The following is a 22548-nucleotide window of genomic DNA, read 5'->3' as shown; positions in this document are numbered from 1 at the left end:
TTTTTTTTTTCAAGGACACAACAGTGTCCCTTAGTCATGGTTTACTGAAGCTGGTCATGGTCACCGATGAAGCCATTGGTGGGCTATAAGGCACAGAACATTGAATTGTAGTACAAGTTTTTCCTGTCATGTATGTTTTGACAAAGCACGTTCCAATGGGATCTTATGCATTCCTAGCCAGCATAAGTGAAGTGCTTAGGTCACTTAGGGCTTCTATTTTTTATTGGTACATAAACCAGAAAATATAGCACCTAAGCAGAAAGTTTTTAGCAGTATTTATTGGGCAAAGCAGATCTACCTTGTGACTGACACTTAAATAAAATTGTGAAATATATATGGTTTAGTGCACAACACTCCAGCTAGAGTTTTATTTCCTAAGTCAGAAATGTCTGCTTATTGTGTTCCTATAAGAAGTATGCGTACCATTGAAATGTTTTATTGCCATTGAACACCACATAAACCACACTGTATTTGTTTAATCACTATTCAACAAAAATTTACTGATCATTTTTTTAAAAATTAAAATCTCAGTAAAGTCATGCATTCCTTTTCATGTTCGTACCTAGTAGTATCAGCTATTCTACATCTAAACACTTCAATGTTGGTCCTTTTTTCTTTGCAGTACTGCTCCAGCAGAATTCGATTGTTTAGAAATTGTGAGCAAAAATCCAGCACCAGTTTTCTTCTGGATTGATCTGATTTGGCCTTTTTAGGTTTTTATTGCTTTTGTTTTTTGAGCCACTTTGTATCTTTATGCTTGAGATCATTGTCTTCATGCAACATGAAGCATCTCCATAAGGTTTTTCTCCAAGATGTCTCTGTATTCTACACTGTACCCTTCTTGTTCTAAGGGCCTACTGAAGAGAAACCTCTCCACTGCACAATGCTGCTGCCACCATATTTAATGATGGGATTAATGTATTTATGATTACGATCTGTGTTTGGCTTACACCAAAGTGTTTAATCTAATGCCCAAAAGATCAAGGTTGGTCTCATTGTACAATACAACTTCTTCTAATTACCCGTAGAGTCTCACAGGTCCTTTCTGGCAAACTGTAGGTGATGTGTCACTTGGGTTTTAAATATAATTTGCATTCTACTTTTCCCAAAATCTGTGAAATCTATTAAAATTCCTGGGAAACAGTTGCAGTTTTCAAAGCTTATCGTATCTAAGGCTATGTACACACGCTTGATTATTGTAGTTGGAAAAGTTCTTTCACGATTGTTTGCAGCGACAAATGACTGAAAGATGAACACACAAGTGTGGTACATACAGAACCATTCTGTTCTATGGAGGAGGGAGAACGAGCAAGAAGCACCCTGCTGCCCTCTGCTCCCTTCACTTCTGTTGTGATCATTCATCTTGTCATTCATGGATCCACCAGGACGGATCCATGAATGACGTCATAGGACCTCTGTACACATGCCAAATTCTCACCCAAGACAAGCCTGGCGGCTTGTATAGTCCAATAATCATCTGACGTGTGTACTCATCCAGTGTTGTCATAGGTCTCCTATCCGCCTCCTGCACTAGTCTCCTTCTATGGTCACTTCATTTAGTGAACAACAAATTTCCTTTTCAGCTGTGCCAAATTTTTTCCATTTCCTAATATTTGCACGGTATAGATATTGAGGCTCTGTTCACGTCTTTAGAAATGTGCCACATAACAGTATCCCAGCTGGACTGTACATGTTCGGTAGTATCCCTGGTAATTTTTCCTAAAAGCCACAACAATAATTCCCAGTTCCTAATGTGGAATCTAAAATCTGCTTCCAGGATTTTTCAAAAATTGATGTGGTAGCAGTTCACTGTGTATTATGATCTGATATGTATCATATCAGCATGGCAATGGCATTTTAGAAAACAGATAGTTGAAACAGGAATGTAATTTCCTGTATAATAAATCTTTGTGATGATATCTAAAATCTATATTTTTACTCAGGTTTGGCCATGTTTCAGTTTTCATTCAAGTTTATTGAGTGGAGTCCTTTTAAAGTTTACCACAATGTGTCTGAGAACATATGGCAGCACAATGTTTCTAGCCACATGTAACACATCTGGTATAAACAAACTTTACACATTTTACTCAGCCTCGTTTATCAGTGTTGAGGAATAATTGTCCCGGACTGTCACCCATAGTAGGAAAATGGTTCCATCACTCTTCAATATTGTATTGTATGACAAAAGAAAGAAAAAGGGACCAGACTTTAGTACTTCTCATTTAATTAACATTGCTTCAACTGAAAATTGAAATTTCTTATCACTTTCTAAGTAATGAAGTCTAAGTACCAGCAGGATAGCTAGGCATTTTACATTTTCAGGAAAGGTCAGCCAAACCACCCTGTGTATTTTTGTTACGACAGGTTTGCTAATAAAAGAAATATTGTTATGCAGTATCCCTTAGCATTTCCTGTCTAATAGTGATCTGTGCCTGTATTATGATAACAAAGCAAACTCATGTGACATCTGTACTATTTTTTAAACCGTCAACTGCAACGAGTAAGGCACGAAATAAAGACATACTGTGCTGATAAAACTGTGTTTGGAAAGAATTTTTTTTCGGTTAGCGTGAGAATTTGTTAAACTGAAATTTTAGTGCATCACAAAAGTGTATATGACATATATGCAAACATTGAATGGAATCTAGGCAGTTACACCCTAGTAAACTGTAAACTTGTCATTGCTGTGGCTAAAATTTTAATTAAAGTATCTTTTCTCTATAGCAATCCATTGTCACTATATCAAATTTGAGAATTCTTTAAAATATTAAAAATTAAAAAATGAAGGCTGGTGAAAAAGAAGCCCACAACATCATGCTCATGTACTACAAGTGCTACCTTAGTCTATCATCACGGCCTGTGACCAGGTTTTAGGTCTCTCTACATTGGTGATGGTTGTGCAGAATTTGACCTACACTGAGGAGACCCCTGAAGTTGACTCAAGGTCATGAATATATATTACATGAGGTGCATTTATCTGACTAGAGATTTTGGTTAATACCAATTTCATGGTTAACTTAGCCTTTCCATCACCTGGTCTTAAAAGGTAACCAGTTTGAACAGAAATATAGGATTTGCAATTGCATTGAACGCACATAGTCCAGGGCCTATCATCTTTCTTCATCCTTTATTACTTCATACAAGAACAGGAATGTGTCTATTATTTGTACAAATACCTCAGTGTATCACTGTTGTGATTTTTTTTTAGTTTAAACCTGGTCATACATTAATGAAAGTTGTGCTACCCTTTAGGTAATCACCCAAACTAAAGCTGAGAGTCTCATATTTTCTCAATACATTTCTCCTGCCTTCTGCCACAGTGTAAAATACAGATATTTTATCAGTATTTGAAGACCTAGGCTTTCCCAGAATCCCACCAGAAGGCTATGACATCTTTAGGCAACACCAGAGAAGTCAGGTGCTTCAACCTGCCAGTCACACACATTCTAGTCAAACGGTAATTAAAAACAGTCTGGCATGCAAAACTGTTTTTTCAGCATGCAAGTTAATCTTTTGGACCACCATGGCATACTTCTGTCTGGTATGTATGTATGTATATGTGTGTATGTATATGTATATGTATATGTATATATATATATATATATATATATATATATATACACCAACTTAATTTCTAAAACTTCTTTAAAACTACCTAGTTATTAATTATGTGTGTTAGCTGCATATATACATAGTGAACTCTGAAACATGAAACAGTTGGTTCCGAACAAACTTTTAATAAATTAATTCAGGTATTGGGTCTGATTTAATAAAGAATACATTTCCATCAATAAAGCTGGGTGATCCTGCAAACCTGTAATGTATTTGAGCCAGAGTTCAAAACATTTGCTTAGCAAACATAGCAAATAGCAAATGACTTTGAAGAAATCCATTCCAAGTTTTCTGGATCACCCAGCTTCACTGAAAGTGTATCCTCTCCAGCCTTGGAGAGCTTTAATGAATCAGGGCCACTATATTTGTATAAAAATCCAGTTGCATCAGAACATGCAGCAGCCATACAGAGGGTCTCATTTAAGTAAAATCCTTCCTCAATAGATTCTCTGTTTCTTATTATGACTATTCAGTACGGCTATACTGGTAATGATTTCATGCTGCAGATTTACAGCTAAATAATGTCCCCTTTGTTAGGTAGCTACCTTAAGTTTTAAAATTTGTGACTGTGATTGTAGTCCAGTTTTTATCTTTGGTTTTTATTTAACCCATGTGTTTTGTGTTTATGCACACAATTTGGTATTAGATTCATTTAATTCATTTAACAGTCTATAAAGACAAAAGGCTTAGTGGGAGCCCCTTGATTGCCTTCTATTTCATCCTTGCTGCAGGTTTTAACCATATTGTTGCAGAATTCATACAGTTCACTCAGTTGATAGAAGCAGTGATTTCCTAATGGGAAACAGATGGGTCTAGAAGTATTATTTAGCTTAAATGCCCTGTTTTTGGTCATGCCACAGTTTATTAGGAAACAGCCATTTATTGTAACCACAGACTGTCATTAAAGCCCAAATGTCAACACAAGAATGTGCGTTTCCTGATATATAAACTTTTTCTTTATTTAATCAGAAATCATTTTTTGTATTTTAGTACTTTAGATCAGTGTAATGCCGCTGTGTATACTTCTGTTTAAATTTATGGATAGTTGTACCTCAGGACCTTTTATATGGGAAGATGGCTTTAGAGTGCTATAATATACTGCTAATATATTGAAGCATAAAGCAGCCAAACTATTCCGAGCTCAGTATTGTGATTATATGTCTATGAACCACTTAATTGTACTCCAACATTTATATCTTGTAGGCAAAAATACACCACATTACTTACTAACCCTAACGACACCTAATAATTACCTAATAATACATAGCATGCAAGTAAATTGTTTACAGGCTGCTTAATGTAGTGTATGTGTGTGTGTGTGTGTGTGTGTGTATGTGTTCTGCGCGCTTGGATCTTTGATATCCTCAAGTGCTGATTACCCCATGTGAAAAAGAGGAAAAACTCATGGTCCTAAAAATCAAAGCCTAAGCACATTTTTAGGAAAAAAAACTCAAAAGATTGAGAGAATAAAAAAACAGGTTTTTATTGATGCCAGAAGAGAGGTGTTAGATAAATAGAGAGATAAATCCTAAAAAATTCACTTTTGCATAGAGATTTGTTCTCTTGAATAATGCTTGACTGATATTTAGCCAAGTTCATATCTTTATGGGGGGCTGTGGGTGGGCTTTGGTGACATTTATTTAAATGCACCATGCCAGGTTACCATTTCTTTCAAAATTCCTTTATAGTCTACTAAAACCCTTTCCCAAATGCTTTAAGGCTACATACACACGTCAGATGACTCTCGTCCTATTCTCGCCTCAGGGCTAGTATTGGACGAGAATCTGACATGTGTACAGCGGCCACGATCCATGAATGAGGAAAGACAACCACAATGCAAGTGAAGGGGAGAAAGTGCAGAGGACGAAGGCTAAATACAAACGTCAGATTATTCTCAACCAATTATTGCTTGAGGGCTAGTATCTGACGAGAATCTGATGTGTGTATAGCCACCGTCCAAGGTCGTATATACAGCGCTGGTTCATGCATCTTTCAGTCTTTTGTCGTCACAATACTTTCCAATGACAAAAATTTAACTTTGTACATAGCCCAACTCATTTCAGTGATAGAGGAAAGTGGAAATGGCCGATTGATTGTTGAGAACCTCACTTTGAACAAGGGCATTAGGTTAAAGGAAGTGGATAACAAATACATTCCTAATTTGAAAGAAAAAAAAACAAAGCAGCTACTAAATCTAAATATTGTTAAGCTTCAATAAATTACATTTTCATTTTTGAGTTTAGATATGCTTTAGGTTTAGCTCCAATCATGTGTTTTGTGTCAAAATAGACTTTGGAAATAGAAACAAATTTAGTTTTTAAGTCATGTTGTGTAACTCATTGCAGAAAAGGTGACATTACTGAAATTTATGCATCTTAATCCTCTGACTTTCTCTAGATCTGAGCCTGAAAAATATGCTGCTAAATTTATTTCCTGTTCCAAACACCACCTTCACTTCCATCCAAGGCATTGCACATCTACCCTGTTTCCCCGATGATAAGACACTGTCTTATTTTTTTTGGAAGGCCAAAATATGCTCTAGGGCTTATTTTCAGGGGGATGCCTTATTTACCTCACCCACCGTACCACCCGATTCTGGTAAGTAATCGGTGGGTGGCTTATTTGCGGGGGGGGGGCTTACTTTTTATTTTTCCCTAAAAAGGGGGGGGCTGTCTTATTTGATGGCCCTGCCTTATCATCGGGGAAACACGGTATGCAGGAGAATAATAGGGAGATTTCAAAGCACGGCATTATAGTACAACAGGTTGTTGTTGTGGCCTGGAACAATGTGGAAACACAAATAAATTAGGTTTAGGTGTGGTCTGATTTACTTTTTGCCTGGAGTTGCTCTCAAAGGCACAGTGTAATATAAAATCTACACTTAGGTTGAATAATCCTTATTTGCCCTGAACTGTAGTGAGTATCTGCGGACATCACAAATGGAGCAATTACACAAGAAAACTGAGGTCAAATAAAGAATTCAGCCAAAGTAACATATGCATCTTCATGAACTGACTCGTGTCTTTGGTTGTCTGTGGGGCTTAAAGTCCTATCAGGATTGCAGAAGTTGGTAGTTACAGTTAGTCCTAGCGGTTGACCTTGTAAATTGACTGTATTGTATTCATAGGTTTCATCTTTTATTGCCAGGTAAACAGGTAAAGCATTACCTAAATACTAGTGGAACGAGTCTTTCAAAGCCTACTAGATTGCTAATGAAGTGCAAATGACTTCACAAACCTTGTATCCAAGATGTTTGTGTGTGTGTGTGTTTTTTTTTGTTTTTTTTACTGATTAACATCATTTAATGAGCGTTTAGTAGCACTAGTAATTTGTAAACAATAGTGTATATAAAGTGTAAATCAACCCATGTTGTTTTTGCTCCTCACCTCTTGTTCATGTGACAACTTTTACATTTCTTATCACCTTCTGTACAAGTGACCATAAAGAAGTTCAATCTTCCCATAGAGAACAAAACAACATACGAAACATCCTAAACGCACAGGTAACAGCAATAAAAGTATAAAACCTGTATTTTTAATACAGGCAGTTTGTCTTTTAACCCAAGCAAAAGAAGCACCTGTATGTTTTTAAAACAAAGTATGTATTACTAAACATGAAATGAAAATCCACACTTTCTCAAAAGCTTGTCTGGAAGTATTAAAACTATGCAAACAACTTCTATTTCGGGATTAGTTCAGACAGGTGGTGAGGTTGCAGTGCGGTTACCAATTCCTCTTGCCTGTGAAGTGCAAGTGAATGTAGCGTGAATGCACCTATAGGAAGTGAATAAGGAGGTAGTGAGCTGTGTAGTACCACCCACAGTAGTCAGTGGACCTTCTGGGTCCCTCACACACCTATACAAATCATGTATGTTGCACTGCTTTTGCAAGAATAGTTTCTATTCTGTACTTGATTGTCAATAAGGTGATTAGGAAAAAACTTTTTTTTTCATGGTATGATACCTGTTTATAAAAAAAAAAAAATAAACAAAAACATATATTTTCCTTTTCTTTCTGTAGACCATGGAACACATTCTTTTTGCTTGTTAATTTTAACCCTGAGCTATCTGTGGAAGGGATCACTAGAAAATAGTTAACATGTTTTCATCAGAAATCTGTACCTGACATTACTTCCTGATGACAGACATCTGACATGCAGGCAAACTTGTTATCCCACTGCTACAAAAAACAAACATTATAGGGGCATACCTTGCATAGTTTCCATAGTGCATTTTTCTCACAATATACTGAACCCGTGATGGGAGGAACACAATTTGCATTATTGTAAACTCTACATGTTTATACCTCTACAGTCAGAGATATTATAAGTGTATTATTATGGGTGGATTCAATGTCTACATTAGTGCATTTATGTACAGATCTAGATAAAGAGGAGCTTGTTCTGTTAAGGTATTAATAAATGGATCCGGCTCATTTACCATCTGGAAAGCTATGCAGATAACAACATCTGAACCCTTAACAGCAGGGAACTGACTACATTGCACGCATAAGTGACCAAGCTTTTTTGCAATGTTTGAATATGAATCTTCTTAACTGCATGGATTTAGGTATATGCCTGTGCCCAATCTGTGTATAAATCTATATTGGTATTGTGTGTGCCAGAAGGAAGGACTCAAAGCTGATCTTTTATAAATACCCCTTCTTCCCACTCCCCCGTAACTTACTAAAGGCATGGTTAACAACAGAATTAAGAAAAAGTATTTGCCAAATTTGGGTCACATGACTTCCTGCCCCTTGTTTCTGAGTGGGGTCCTTCTTTGGGTGTTCACATCACTTCCTTTGTGATATAGATGTGGACTGGAAGCACCAGCTCTATTGCTGTATTGAAGCAGTACCCCCCCAAGTTAGGGTGGGCATAAAACAGGAAGCGTGGACTGTTCATTTTCTTCAGTGTTTATGTTGTAAATATAGAATTAAAAGAACTTTAATATTGTAACAATAATTTAATTTACAAATTATTACAAAATAGAAAACCTTTGCACTTAGCCACCTCTTGGGTTTACAGATCCGTTCTCACCAGTGACGCGTACATGGAGTTTTTTTGTTTTCCCTGAGTTTGGTTGTCTGTGTCAGATTAAATTAGCCTTTGTCTGTCTATATTGATTGTGAAGTGGGCACTATATTAAACAAAGCCTTTAGTGGCTGGGATTTATCAAATGGAGGGCTTTATTTTGCATGTCTTGGGGTTTAGTATGAGTATATTGAGTTAAAAAATTAAATCAAACAGGCCTATTTTGAGTCGGAGTATTCGTTAGGTGGTAACAGCTTGTTCTGTTTTGTGTAGCTTTATTCCTGTTAGGTCATAGTGAAACCTTGTCATACTAAGAAGTGAAAAAGGTGGGGAATCCCATCTGGTTTCAGGAAACCATTGCTCAGTGTCTTCACTGGCATATTATATTAAATGCACCTAAAGAATTACGCCATTAATTTTCTTTATTCTTTATCCAAGGCGGCCTTTGGCCTGAAAGAAAAAAAACAATGATACTCTATATCAGTGGTCCAGTGGACCACGCATGCACGGGGAGCCGGGTGTAACTCAAAGGGCAAAAAACTTCCCCCATAGTGATGTCATTATGCCAGATCTCAAGCATGGGCTGGGGTGACTTCTCAATATAAAAGGGAATGATGAAGAGTACCACCTTTGCACTGCATAGTCTACCGAATTTAAGGGTGGAGGAAGAGTTTACGAAATAGCATAGTTTCTTAGCAAGATTTCTATCTGTAACCAATCTGAAAAAGTATCTAAACAAAAATGTAATTATTGGTTACCAGCCACCCTTTATCTTAACCTGATTGTACTGCCAGTCGCAAAAGTCCTATTCTAGATTGTGTGTACAAGGTTACATGACACTTTCCTCATCTACATAACATAATAAGGAGGTATGCTGTATTTTACAGATGTGAACTGGACAGAGTTAAAAACAGTTCTAGTTTTCAGTGTATCATAGTTTGCTTACTACAAGGACAACACAAGTAGTGTAAGACCGGAATCTGACTTTGTATTGTACATAGTTCATGGGTCAGGCTTATGTAACAAACAGAGTTCAGGAGTCTGAAGTATGTACAACCCAGCACTGGACACCCCAGTCCCATCATGGATAATCACTAGTGTCCCAGTGCTACTGGCAGCCATGCACGCCCAAACCATCACACTGCCTCTGCCATGTCTTACAGATGATGTGCTATGCTTTGGATCATGATTCCACGCCTTCTCCATACTTTTTTCTTGCCATCATTCTGGTAAAGGTTGATCTTGGTTTCATCTGTCCAAAGAATGTTTTTCTAGAACTGTGCTGGCTTTTTTAGATGTTTTTGAGCAAAGTTCAATCTAGCCTTTCTATTCTTGAGGCTTATGAGTGGCCTACACCTTGCAGTGCACCCTCTGTATTTACTTTCATGCAGTCTTCTCTTTATGGTAGACTTGGATATCAATGCGCCTACTTCCTGGAGAGTGTTGTTCACTTAGTTGGCTGTTGTGAAGGGGTTTCTCTTCACCATGGAAATGATTCTGCGATCATCCACCATGGCTTTGTAAATAGTGGGGGGCATCCAGATTTTGCTGGTAGTTGTTACCACAGCAACCACTTTCACATTTACTGCTTGCTAGCTTTTACATTCGTTTGAAAACTTGCTGGCAAATACTGAAAGTTTGCCGTGAAACCAAGCTGTGGCAAACTCAAACAGCATCTCTAATAAACACGTCAAGGAGTGTGATTTGGGCTGTTCCACATTCCTCAGATCCCAGGTAGGTGGCATGGCAATTATTATATATAACCTCCTTTTAAACTCACTGGTGGTGGTTTAATCATTGTATTAGTGAGGGAGTGAGAGGTAGGGGGTGGGTGAAGACATTTAAAGAAGGCCTTGTATTTTAGGTGTAAGGTCTTTGAGGTTTTTGTGTTTCGTTTGCAACATATTTACTGTGATGTGTGATCCACAAACACACAGGGCCTGATTTATTAAGGCTCTTGAAGACTGGAGAAAATAGACTATCATGAGACAACTTGGGTGATTCAGCAAACCTGGAATAGATTTCTTAAAAATCATTTGCTCTTAGTTGGCACATCTTTTCAATACTGGACCAGATCCTTTTTCAGGTTTGCTGGATCACCCAGGTTCTCCCATTATAATTTTTTCTTCCAGTCTTGGAGAGCTTTAATAAATCAGGCTCACTGTCGGATGAACACTTAGGTGTGTCACAATTTCATAAAAGACGATGATGAGCTCCACTCACTAGGATTGAGATGCTGATAAATAAGTACAGGGGTCCTGTCAATGTCATGACCCTCGGAACAAGATTCAGAGTTCGCTGTAGCTGTACTTTTTGAAAACTGCAATGCCGGAGTACACAATATTTCATCACCAGGAAGTGTACAGTCCCAAAATGAGCTGCTTATTCTGCACTCAAGGATTTCATTTTTCAGGAAGTATGGTTTATACCAACATTTTATCTTGATGCCTTTAAAATAATTTTTTAATAGCTAATAAATAAATGATTACCTTATATTAACTTTTTCTTGTAATCTTATTGCTAAGCATCAAACAGCATCTCACTTAGGGATGGACATGGATGCAGGAATTTATAGCATCCTTTTTACTCTTGTTCATGCCAAGAATAGAGCTGGCATGCAAACAATGAACATTTCATGAAGTCTCTGGTTACATCAAGCAGTGTGAGCGTGCACATACATGTGCGTATTTCTAGACTTTCAGTGTGAGCAAAGAATAAGCAGCCTTTGTTTGTTTTTTGTTGAATTTCTGGTCATGAGACCAAGTGGTGTACGACTTGTATTTTGGGACAGATGGAAGGTTAAAGCAGCCAGGGAGCAGCTGGCCATGGCAAGTGGTTACTGGAGAGTTTCCTTTGAGCTGCAGTTGTATTCTTAGATCATAGTAGAAGAACATAGGGCTTCCCGTCATGAATGTATGGATGTTACGGCTGTATGTGACAGTTGTTCAATTACTTGGCAGGGCATTAATCACTCTCTAGAACAGTCTTCCTCGTTCTATTCGGCTTGCTCCCACTTTCTGCTCATTTAAAAAAGCACTCCCCCCACCTCCTAGATTGTAAGCCTTTTGGGGCAGGGTCCTCTCCTCCTACTGTGTCACTGTCATTTGCAACCCTTTTTAATGTACAGCACTGCGTAATATAAATATGCGCTATATAAATCCTAATTACTCAAATACAAGAAAATTAATTGGATTATTAGAAATATGATTTTATCAACTGCTGGAAATAGTTTCATTTTTTTTTTTTTTTTGAGTTTGGAGAATGTGGCCGAGATTAGATCTGTCCATATCTTTGGATTATTTTAACACACATTATGTAACACTTATGTACCAGTTTGCAAGGTTGCTTAATAATCTTACTTGTACACAGAATAATAAAAACCTCCTGCTCAGCTTTTTATAACAAAAGTTTCATTATTTTAGCAGGCCATCTTTTTCCATTGTGTCATGGTCCAGTATTGATGCTCAGGTTCCTGTTTTCAGTTGTGGACAGGGGTTAGCATGGGCAGCCAAGTATGTAGCAAGCTGTGATGCATTGCATGTTGTGATGCATTTCTCTTATGGTCAGGTTTTACATCAATTTGTAAAACAGTAATTTTTCTTTGAGATTGGACCAGAAAGTCACCCCCCCCCCAATCTTCCCAATGAACATTAATTAGCCTTGGTCTCCCATAAACCTGATGTAGATTGATCAGTTGTTCTCCCTTCCACCACTAGTACTACCTAAACATCTTGAAAATTGCCCACAAGACCATTTTGGAGATGCTGTGGCCCAGTCCTTTGTCAAACGATCACCATTCGGCCCTTGTCAACCTTGCTAAGAACCTTAAAGAAATGCCTGTACCCTTGTTACTCAATATATCCCACCCCTTCCTAGTGGCCATGGTATATATTCCCCATCTAAGTGTTTATGTAGGAGAAAACTCCTCAATAGTGCACACTATTCTTAGAATAGTACAATTAGGTAAGAAAATTTGAAAGACTGTTCTGACTTTTTCCTAGATAAAATGTTTCCGCCACCACTTTTTCACATTGATCTTCAGTCGTCCTATACCAGAAAGTATTTCAAACATTTTTAGTACAGCACATTCTTGTGGCACAGTAAACAGGTAAAATGGTTTTATTGTGAACACTCACTCTTCGTTAATGGGTAGTGTGGGAAAGGTTCCCTGCTTTATTTATTCATCAAGCCTGGAAATTTGAAGAACAGAATTGTGTTCTGTTCGTGTTTTTTTTTTTCTTACTGTCAGAAATCTTGTGCAGTCCTGTGCACTTTCAGTGTTATCTGAAGACAATTTGTCAGCCCTGTACAGTTCATCTTGGTGAACTACATAATTCCCACACTTCCCACCATATAGTTACAGTACAGTGAGTTTGGGTTGTCATCCCAGGTCTGCCAACAGGAAAAGTAATTCAGCCGCTGTTTGAGGACTAGTAAATGGCAAGATACTATATTTTCGTGTTTTGGTTTGGTTAGATAGACTTTAAAGTAGAAAACCTAAATTACATAACAGAGTGAGTTACCAAGAGGAAGAAACCAGTTTGGAGGGTTGGGTTGCTTATCTCCTATTTTTCATGCAGTGTAAGAACTCTATGAATGCCTTATCATATGGTAGTAAAATCCTCCTCAGCTTAAAAGCTCATATTTGTTCCCTTTCTATTCTTACAATGTATTTTTTTGCCAAAAGTCTGTATTTTTGTTTCTTTTTTAGTAGCTCAGTTTGCAAACATGCGCCAGAACTTTATACTTACTAAACAACCTGTCAGATTTATGTGTCTCGAGCAGCATCTGGTGCACCTGTCTAACTCCCCCTGGCCTTTTCTGGTATTTCTCTCAATATTCCAACATATAAAGAATTCTGCCATTCTGTTTGATGGATCATTGTGGTGCAGCTGGTATATAGCTTACTCAGCAGTGCAATTTCCTGAAGAACTCAATTCTGAAGAAGTGAAACCGTACCAGACTTTTCTGTTACTGCTCTTCTTGCACAAAAACAAATGAATCTACAATTAAAGGAGGGGGATGGCGGTCACGTTTAGAAGTAGAATACAAGTGCACTCTGTCCTGTGGTACTGGTCCAGTATTCTGTAAGCAGTATGGACGCAATGGAGTGATATCATAAGATCTGCGGATCAAATGACTTTGGCTACATAAACATGTCAGATGATTCTCGCCTCAGGGCTGATATCGGACGAGAATCTAATGTGTACAGCCGCTGTCCAACGCCGTTCATGGATCTTTCCTGGTGGATCCACGAACGTCAAGTGACCGCAAAGGAAGTTAAGGGGAAAGAGTGCAGTAGGGTGCCGCTCGCTCGTTCTCCCCTCCCTTCTCCATAGAGCAGAACGGCGCTATATGTACAGCACTCATTCATGCTTTCAGTCTTTTGTCATTGGAAAGGATTGTGAAAGATCCTTTCCAACTACAAAAGTCTTACATGTGTACATAGCCTAGCAGCTACCCTAAAGACATTCATTGCTTTAGTAATGCTTGGACCTATAAAAGACCCATAACATGAACCTATGTAGGTAACATGTGGGTCTCTGTATGTAGAATTATTCCTCCCATCTATGTATGATCTGCTCTTTGCCCTAACTTTCACAACTTTTGGTATTCACAACCTGAAAAACAGCAAATATATACCAGCAGGTCTTCCTAAAACCTGTTTTACTGATCCCATGTTGCAAAACAGACCAGTCATTTTGGACAATATGGGGCTGCCCAGGGTTTTTAGAAAGAGACAACCATTAGAAGAAGTGTATGGTCAGCATTACACAAAGGTAGACCAGCACTAGGGCACCGGTAGAAAATGGCTTATTTGGCTTCCATCAGACCCCACAATCTTGAATATGTGTGTGCTCCAATAACATCTTTTAGTGGTGCTTGTACTGGTGTTTTTCTCAGAAGTTATCAGGAAGTGTGTGTCTTGTTAGGGGAAGTAAGGGGAAGCTTCTTGGTGACTTGTGAAACAACAGCGAATTGCATTTACTATTCTTTCAACTTATGCTGTTTGTTAACTTGAGAGTTCTTTACTTTTTTAAAGTATGATTGTGATCTACTACAAGAAATAGTGCACACAGAATTTCATCCAGAAGTAACTACCTATAACTATGGAAGATAGGGCCACTGCTGACCTACTAATCAAAGCCTTCATATTTGCCTTGCTTTGGCTTTGGTAGCTTGTGATCTCCTGATCCAAATTAAGCCAACATGAAGTTAGACCTGTTGCTTTGCATATTTCTACTTGGTCATTTTCCCAGAAAGGAGAGGTCAGCTACATCAGTCTGCATGTCTCTTGGTATGTTTCTGTTGTGCATGTTTGATTAAGTTTATACCTATGTAGTCTAAAATAATCTTCTTTGCAGGTATGTGATTCCAATGCAAAACTAGAAATCTATGTAGTTAGAGTTCTCCAGATCCTCTGTTCTTCTGCTTGCACAGACCAAAATTTTCTCTAAATAAATAAAAGGAAGTGAAAACACTGGTATGCGGATATTGTACTGCATGTACATTTTAAGGTCTCGTTTACAGGCTTTGGGGAAAATAAGTGACTATAAAGCCAAATCACAGAAGTTCTTCTGTATTCAGGTTGATGTGACATAAATCTCATGCTGACATGTTTGCATTAGGAAATTTTAGAACACAATAATCTTTTATTTGTTCTAACATATTACACAACACTTTATAAAACAAGAGGGTATAGTGCTGGAAGCCACTACTAGATTTGCAGCCCAGGTTCTTTGCATCATTAATAACCCACCCAGCTTTTTATAGCCTACCCTGCTTTTTTACTCCTCAGTACTTTAGAATTGAGACCTCCATATCCCAGGCCCCAGTGGCTGCCCTTCTGTGGCCTTTATAAAAGATTTACAAGTACCCAATTGTTTAGTTTTGTTTTCTTTAAATGATTTAATTATTTGTAGAATGCTGTAGAAGATTTCGGACTGCTGCAGACAAAAAATGGGACTCCATAGTGGTTGACCAAAGAAGGGGAAACCTAGCATTGGAATACTTGATGCTAGAGTGCTTTCAACAACATTCCACCTATAACTCTCTCTGCAGCTTTTCACCCCTAGTGAGGCTTAAACCTCAATATTGAATAGTCAACAGGGGGAGAAATGCAGTGAGTAAGAGTTGTCAGTAAGTTTACTTCTTGTTCTGGGTTAGTAACACAAAGTATTGAAGCAAACGAGTCAGCATCACAAATAACAAAATTTGATTTTTACCATTCTGATGTTTAGTTTGAAGGGTTTAATTAGGTTTGTCCAAGGGGGGAAATATGTCAGACAAGTTGTATAAGTACTAAAGCATTATATTAGTGATGTTCTTAATTTATTTGGTTACTTGCAACTTTTGTGAATGTTGCTGACCACATTAAATATGTACCAGTAAAACAGGTGTTGGCTCTGTGTAGAACAGTAAACATGTTCTTTAATTTTAGTTCCCTTTTCTGAGTATTCATTATGTTTTTTTTTTTTTTTTTTTTAATTCAGTGGCGACAGATGTTTTCAACTCCAAATACCTGGCTGTCCAAGCCCAAAAGAAGATTCTCGGCAAGATGGCATCATCAAAATACATAGCAACGTCCCTGATTGATGACACCAGCGGGGAAGTGCTTGATGAGCTCTATCAAGTCACCAAAGAGTTCACACAAAGTAAGAAAGAGGCTGAGAAGGTCATCAAGAACCTCATCAAAACAGTTATAAAGCTGGCTGTCCTGTACAGAAATAACCAGTTCAACCAAGACGAGATTGCACTGATGGAGAAATTTAAGAGGAAAGTTCATCAGTTGGCCATGACTGTGGTCAGCTTTCATCAAGTCGATTATACATTTGATCGCAATGTGTTGTCAAAGTTATTAAATGAATGTCGCGATCTTCTTCATCAAGTCATTGAACGCCATCTGACAGCAAAGTCTCATGGACGCATTAATAATGTGTTTGACCACTTTTCTAATATTGAGTTTTTAGCTGCCCTATACAATCCATTTGGACCTTACAAATCCCATCTTCAGAGACTATGTGATGGCGTGAACAAAATGTTGGAAGAAGACAATATTTAGGACTAGAGAAGGGTAAAGTTCTTGCTAGAAAATTAAGTTTGGAAACAGATTGCCATGCAGGAGAAAGCGGACACTTGTGAAAGGATATTTTATCTGTTATTGTTAACACTGGAAACGGATTATTTTGTTATCTAGCGATGGTTTCTGGTTCTCCCTGAACCAATATTACTGAGCAGTTATTACATACAGATAAATGTCCTCGTGTGCTGGGCATACAGTAGCTTGCAAGTGGAAAGTTAACAACTTGAAGCAGAAAGCTACAGCTAGGATGGAATGTTACAACACTGTGCTATTGGGGTGAATCTGTTCATGGCCATTTTCAAAGTTACACGATGCAAAAGACAGTTGCATGTGTGTTTGCCTCTGTTGCTATGTAAAATATATTCTCCAATTCTTTTTGCATTTATATTATCTTGATAAGTAAATTAATAAAAGGCAGCTTCATTTTGCTTATTTTTTTAAAATCTTTATGTAATTATTATATTCATGCAGAACTTGAACATTGTGGTTATCAAACTGCACTGCATTTTGTGTGATACATTGACCCAGTGCAATACAATCAAATGGTACATCGTCATTGTCATTTGAGTTTCATTATGCAGGAAGCAGAATTGCACTTTTCTTATTGCCAATCAAGCTGTCATCCAAGAAAATTAAAATGTATCAGTTTAGAAGTTGAAAATTGTAATAGCCTTTATTTATATATAAAAAATAAATTAGTGAAGACACAAGAAACGGGTTTTCATCCATTTAGAGAGTGTTCGAGAAATGAACCCTTAATTATTATCACCAGGGTCTGATTTGTCACAAAGCCTCCCTAGGTCACCTCTTAAGACGGCATTACAACAGCCCTGACCAACCAGCTCCGCTGTAACAGGAAACGCAACCTGCATAGATCTTTGCAGGGTGACATTTGTATTAAAGGTATCACTGCTCTTCCTCTACGATCCTTTCCCCTTCTCTCCCCCTCTACCTCATCCTCTCACCACCCCCTCTTTCCCTCACCCCCTATTCTCTGCTTTCTTTCCTCTGTTTCCCCACCCCTATCCCCTTCCTCCCTCATCTCACTCTCTCTCCTCTCTGTTTGCTTCCCTCTCCATCTCTCTCATTCACATTCTTCCCTCTCCCTTTATCTCTCTCCACTCCACTCTCCAGACTTCTTCCCTTTCATTCTGCCCTCTTTCTCTCTCCACTCCCTCTCCTTCCTTTTCTTTTCCAGTTATGTCTTAGTACTCCTCTCACTACCCTCTTCCACTCCCCTTCTTTTCCCTCCCTTCCCCTTTTATCCTTTCTTTCCCCAATTCCTCCCTCTTTCCTCATTCACATCTTTCTCTCTTGTTTCCCTCTCTCTGTTTTTGCTCTTTTAGAATCGTTTTCATGGCGTATTTTGTGTGCGTGAGGTATTGGCTTGGGGAAGGGGTACAACCTAGCTTAGCTGGCCTAGGGGAGCAAAAAGTATAAATCCAGCCCTATCACTGGAGTATAATAATAACCAAGAGCCACATTCACATTATATTTAATTTGTGAGTCAGGTGATCCTTTGTGTAGGAGCTTCCTGCAATTATGAGCAGTCACTGCCTCTCTCTCTGCTTGTGCAAAGTGGTTGCTCTGACTGCACCATGTAGTATTCTGCAAGAAAGTAGTAATGGGTTGATCTTGTGGGTCCCAAAATGAAGATGTCACTGCTACTTTTTACATGGTAACAACTGTTTGCAAAGAGATCTGGTGCTTACAAAATAGATTTTTATCCTTGGCTATTATATTAAAATTAAAGCTTGTGATAAGAGTTCAGCTTAGGAAATGAAATACATGTTATACATTTTTTTGGTTATGAAAACTTATTACCTGGACATCACCCTTGTAAACATATGCCAGATGATCAGTATATCCAGACTTATTGGTATGCAGATCTCAGTTTTTCTTAAAAATGTTCACCTATCTGTGTAGGTCAAGGGGTTGAGGAAATGCTTGAATCATTTCAGCTACCTTTATCTGCATCTACTAAGCTGCTATTTTCACAGACAGTACTGTTGTTTGTCCATATTGTCATCATAGTTTAGGACACAATTAGCCATTTTTGGACTTGGACATTTCCAAAATGTGGGATTACAAAGCTAGCATGTTCAGGCCCAACCCCCCCAAACAATTATGTCTGCAAAGATGCACTGTGTTACGTTTGCCAGCATTCTGTTCATTTTGAATGACACCGCAAAACACTGCCCTGATGCACAAAGTATAGTACTGTGATGTGGTACATTACAATGAATGCAACAAATGCTTCCTATTATTAACATCTCAGTTCTGCAGGAGATCAATGTGTCCCCTTCTGCCCTTTCAAACCTTAACATATGTCCTATAGCTGTGAAATGCCAGAATCTCTTCTCAGTACTGAAATTCTAACTTATAGAGGAAGAAGCTTAGAGTTGGAGAGCCCATTTTTATTCCTATAATTCTTAATATTTTTATTATTAATATTATTAATAAACAGGATTTCTATAGTTCCATCATATCACACAGCACTGTACATTAAATAGGGGTTGTATATGACTGACTGATACAGTGACACAGGAGGAGGAGAAGAGCCTGCCTAGAAGAACTTACAATCTAGTAAGCTCATGTATAGATCTGATACAAAAGTTAGCTCAGTGGGTTCCCAGGTATTAATGTGAAGACTAGCATTGGTATTTTCAGACACCACAAGGGTTCTGCACTTTTATGATCTATGTAATAAATACCTCCACTTTAGGTGACAGATGTACTTTAAATATAGTAAATGTGTCCAGCTATGCCTGTGTATTTACAATGCATTAAATGCCTAGCCCATCAGCTGTTGAACTACAATACACAGCCTGCCATGCCAGCAGACTATTTTGGTATCTCCAGAACAGGTGCTACAGTACTGATGACTATCCATTCCTTAGAAAAGTATGAGTTCTCTATTCCATCTAGTTTTAAGGTAAACAATCTTAAATGAAATGTAATGCAATTATACTTCATAGATTTAGGTTCCCAGTATTTGTTTATATAATGAGTGCCTTTTGTAAACCAAGGCCTTGATAATTCAAGGTATTATCATGTAGAACTAAACACATACTCCAGCAACAACAAGATCTCTCTATTCTGTGAATTCTCATTCCTGGTAACCTGGATACCAAACTTCACAGAATCTGGGGAAGAGAAAAGCTGTTCACAATTTGCAGTGCGAGGTGTTGCTAAAATACTAAAGTTGCTGTTTTCAAAGCTCTTTTTTTTAAATCTGTCAACAAATGAATATCCGCATTGTCGGGGGAAATTGTTTTAGCTATTCAGCAAATTGTTAGAATAAATGTAAGTGCAAAGTGTTAAATTAAAGATCTAACATTTTACTGTTGCTGACTTATATTATAAATCCAGAGGGTTTTCCAAATGTGGGTAGAAAAACAAGTAATGTGGAACTGAAAAAATCTTCTGATAATATGTACCTTACCTTTGTTCAATATCCCATTTACTACCAAAGTGGTGCCACATTTGTTATCAGAGTCTAAAAAGGTTCCATTTTATTTCTGGATTCTATTACATTTTTAGAAGTAGACCTTACTGGTATACTTTTGTTTCTTTAGAATGACATTACTTTTTTATGGTGTATTCTTTATTATGGTGTATTATCAGAACATTGAACCATTCACCAGTTTCTGCCCCCAAAACAACTTACAATCTTGCACAGCTATACACAATGAAGGGACAATGTGGGGTGGGAGCCAAAACACCTATGTACTCCATAAAGTATCCTTTGTGTAAATTCGAACCAGAACCTTAAATCTGCAAGATAAAAAGTGCCATGCAATAACTCTATGGCCAATAATTCAGTTTAGAACTCAAAACGGCAAAGATAATATATACATTTTATTGAGATATGCAGTAGAACATGATTGCCTCCTAGTGTTGCCACTTACTCCCCCAGCCTTCTGTACACGAGATTACAGGAGGCCAATAGCAAGACCAGGTTCAGGTTATTTTCTTAGTTTCTGCAACTTTTACTTGCACAACATCTCCAAAAATATATCTCTTTCCTTCCCCCAAAGATTACTAAACTCCTGGTACACGCTTTTATCTCTCGACTAGACTACTGCAACATTCATTTCTTTGGATTTCCACTAACCAGACTCTCTCCTCTACAATCTATCCCGGATGCTTCAGCCAGACATATCTATGTTTCGCTTAACAAACAGTTAGGTCCATAAATATTTGAACAGACAATTTTTTTTCTAATTTTGGTTCTGTACATTACCACAATTATTTTAAATGAAACAACTCAGATGCAGATGAACTGCAGACTTTCAGCTTTAATTCAGTTGTTTGAACAAAAAGATTGCATAAAAATGTGCGGAACTAAAGCCTTTTTTTACACAATCACTTCATTTCAGGAGCTCAAAAGTAATTGGACAATTTAAAAAGCTGAAAATAAAACGCTAATTTCTAATACTTAGTTGAAAACCCTTTGCTGGCCATGGCAGCCTGTAGTCTTGAACTCATGGACATCACCAGATGCTGGGTTTCCTCCTTTTTAATGCTCTGCCAGGCCTTTACTGCAGCGGCTTTCAGTTGCTCTTTGTTTGTGGGCCTTTGTGTCCGAAGTTTTGTCTTCAACAAGTGAAATGCTCAATTGGGTTCAGATCAGGGGACTGACTTGGCCATTCAAGAATATTCCACTTCTTTGCTTTAATAAACTCCTGGGTTGCTTTGGCTGTATGTTTTGGGTCATTGTCCATCTGTATTATGAAACGCTTCCCAATCAATGTGACTGCATTTAGCTGGATTTGAGCAGACAGTATGTCTCTGAACACCTCAGAATTCATTCGGCTGCTTCTGTCCTTTCACATCATGGATAAACACTAGTGTCCCAGTGCCACTGGCAGCCATGCACACCCAAGCCATCACACTGCCTCCGCCATGTCTTACAGATGATGTGCTATGCTTTGGATCACGAGCTGTTCCACGCCTTCTCCACACTTTTTCCTGCCATCATTCTGGTAAAGGTTGATCTTGGTTTCATCTGTCCAAAGAATGTTTTTCCAGAACTGTGCTGGCTTTTTTAGATGTTTTTGAGCAAAGTCCAATCTAGCCTTTCTATTCTTGAGGCTTATGAGTGGCTGACACCTTGCAGTGCACCCTCTGTATTTACTTTCATGCAGTCTTCTCTTTATGGTAGACTTGGATATCGATATGCCTACCTCCTGGAGAGTGTTGTTCACTTGGTTGGCTGTTGTGAAGGGGTTTCTCTTCACCATGGAAATGATTCTGCGATCATCCACCACTGTTGTCTTCCGTGGACGTCCAGGTATTTTGGCATTGCTGAGTTCACCAGTGCTTTGTTTCTTTCTCATGATGTACTAAACTGTAGATTTTGCCACTCCTAATATTGTAGCAATTTCTTGGGTGTTTTTTTTTTTCTGTTTTTGCAGCTTAAGGATGGCTTGTTTCACCCGCATGGAGAGCTCCTTTGACCGCATGTTGTCTGTTCACAGCAAAATCTTCCAAATACAAGCACCCCCCCCTCAAATCAACTCCAGGCCTTATATCTGCTTAATTGATAATGACATAACGAAGGAATTTTCCACACCAGCCCATGAAATAGCCTTTGAGTCAATTGTCCAATTATTTTTGAGCCCCTGAAATGAAGTGATTGTGTTAAAAAAATGCTTTAGTTCCTCACATTTTTATGAAATCTTTTTGTTCGTCCAGTGAATTAAAGCGGAAAGTCTGCAGTTCAACTGCATCTGAATTGTTTCATTTCAAATTAATTGTGGTAATGTACAGAACCCTAATTAGAAAAATGTTGTCTCTGTCCAAATATTTATGGACCT

The 22548-nt window shown here is 38.0% G+C and overlaps 1 protein-coding gene across 2 annotated transcripts in view; it reads left to right on the top strand.

Annotated features, from left to right (window-relative positions):
* Window positions 1-17387, top strand: part of TNFAIP8 (TNF alpha induced protein 8) — a 59654-nt gene extending 42267 nt beyond the window's left edge. For both annotated transcript variants that reach the window (XM_072416050.1, XM_072416049.1), the window contains exon 2: window positions 16137-17387. In XM_072416050.1, coding sequence (XP_072272151.1) covers window positions 16137-16705 — 569 coding nt within the window. In that variant the 3' untranslated portion in view covers window positions 16706-17387. The remainder of the gene's footprint in view (window positions 1-16136) is intronic.
* The last annotated feature ends 5161 nt before the right edge of the window (window positions 17388-22548 follow it).

The sequence above is a fragment of the Pyxicephalus adspersus genome, chromosome 6, assembly GCF_032062135.1.
Source record: "Pyxicephalus adspersus chromosome 6, UCB_Pads_2.0, whole genome shotgun sequence".
NCBI classification, from domain to species: domain Eukaryota; kingdom Metazoa; phylum Chordata; class Amphibia; order Anura; family Pyxicephalidae; genus Pyxicephalus; species Pyxicephalus adspersus.
This window is presented reverse-complemented; position numbering and strand designations above follow the sequence as displayed.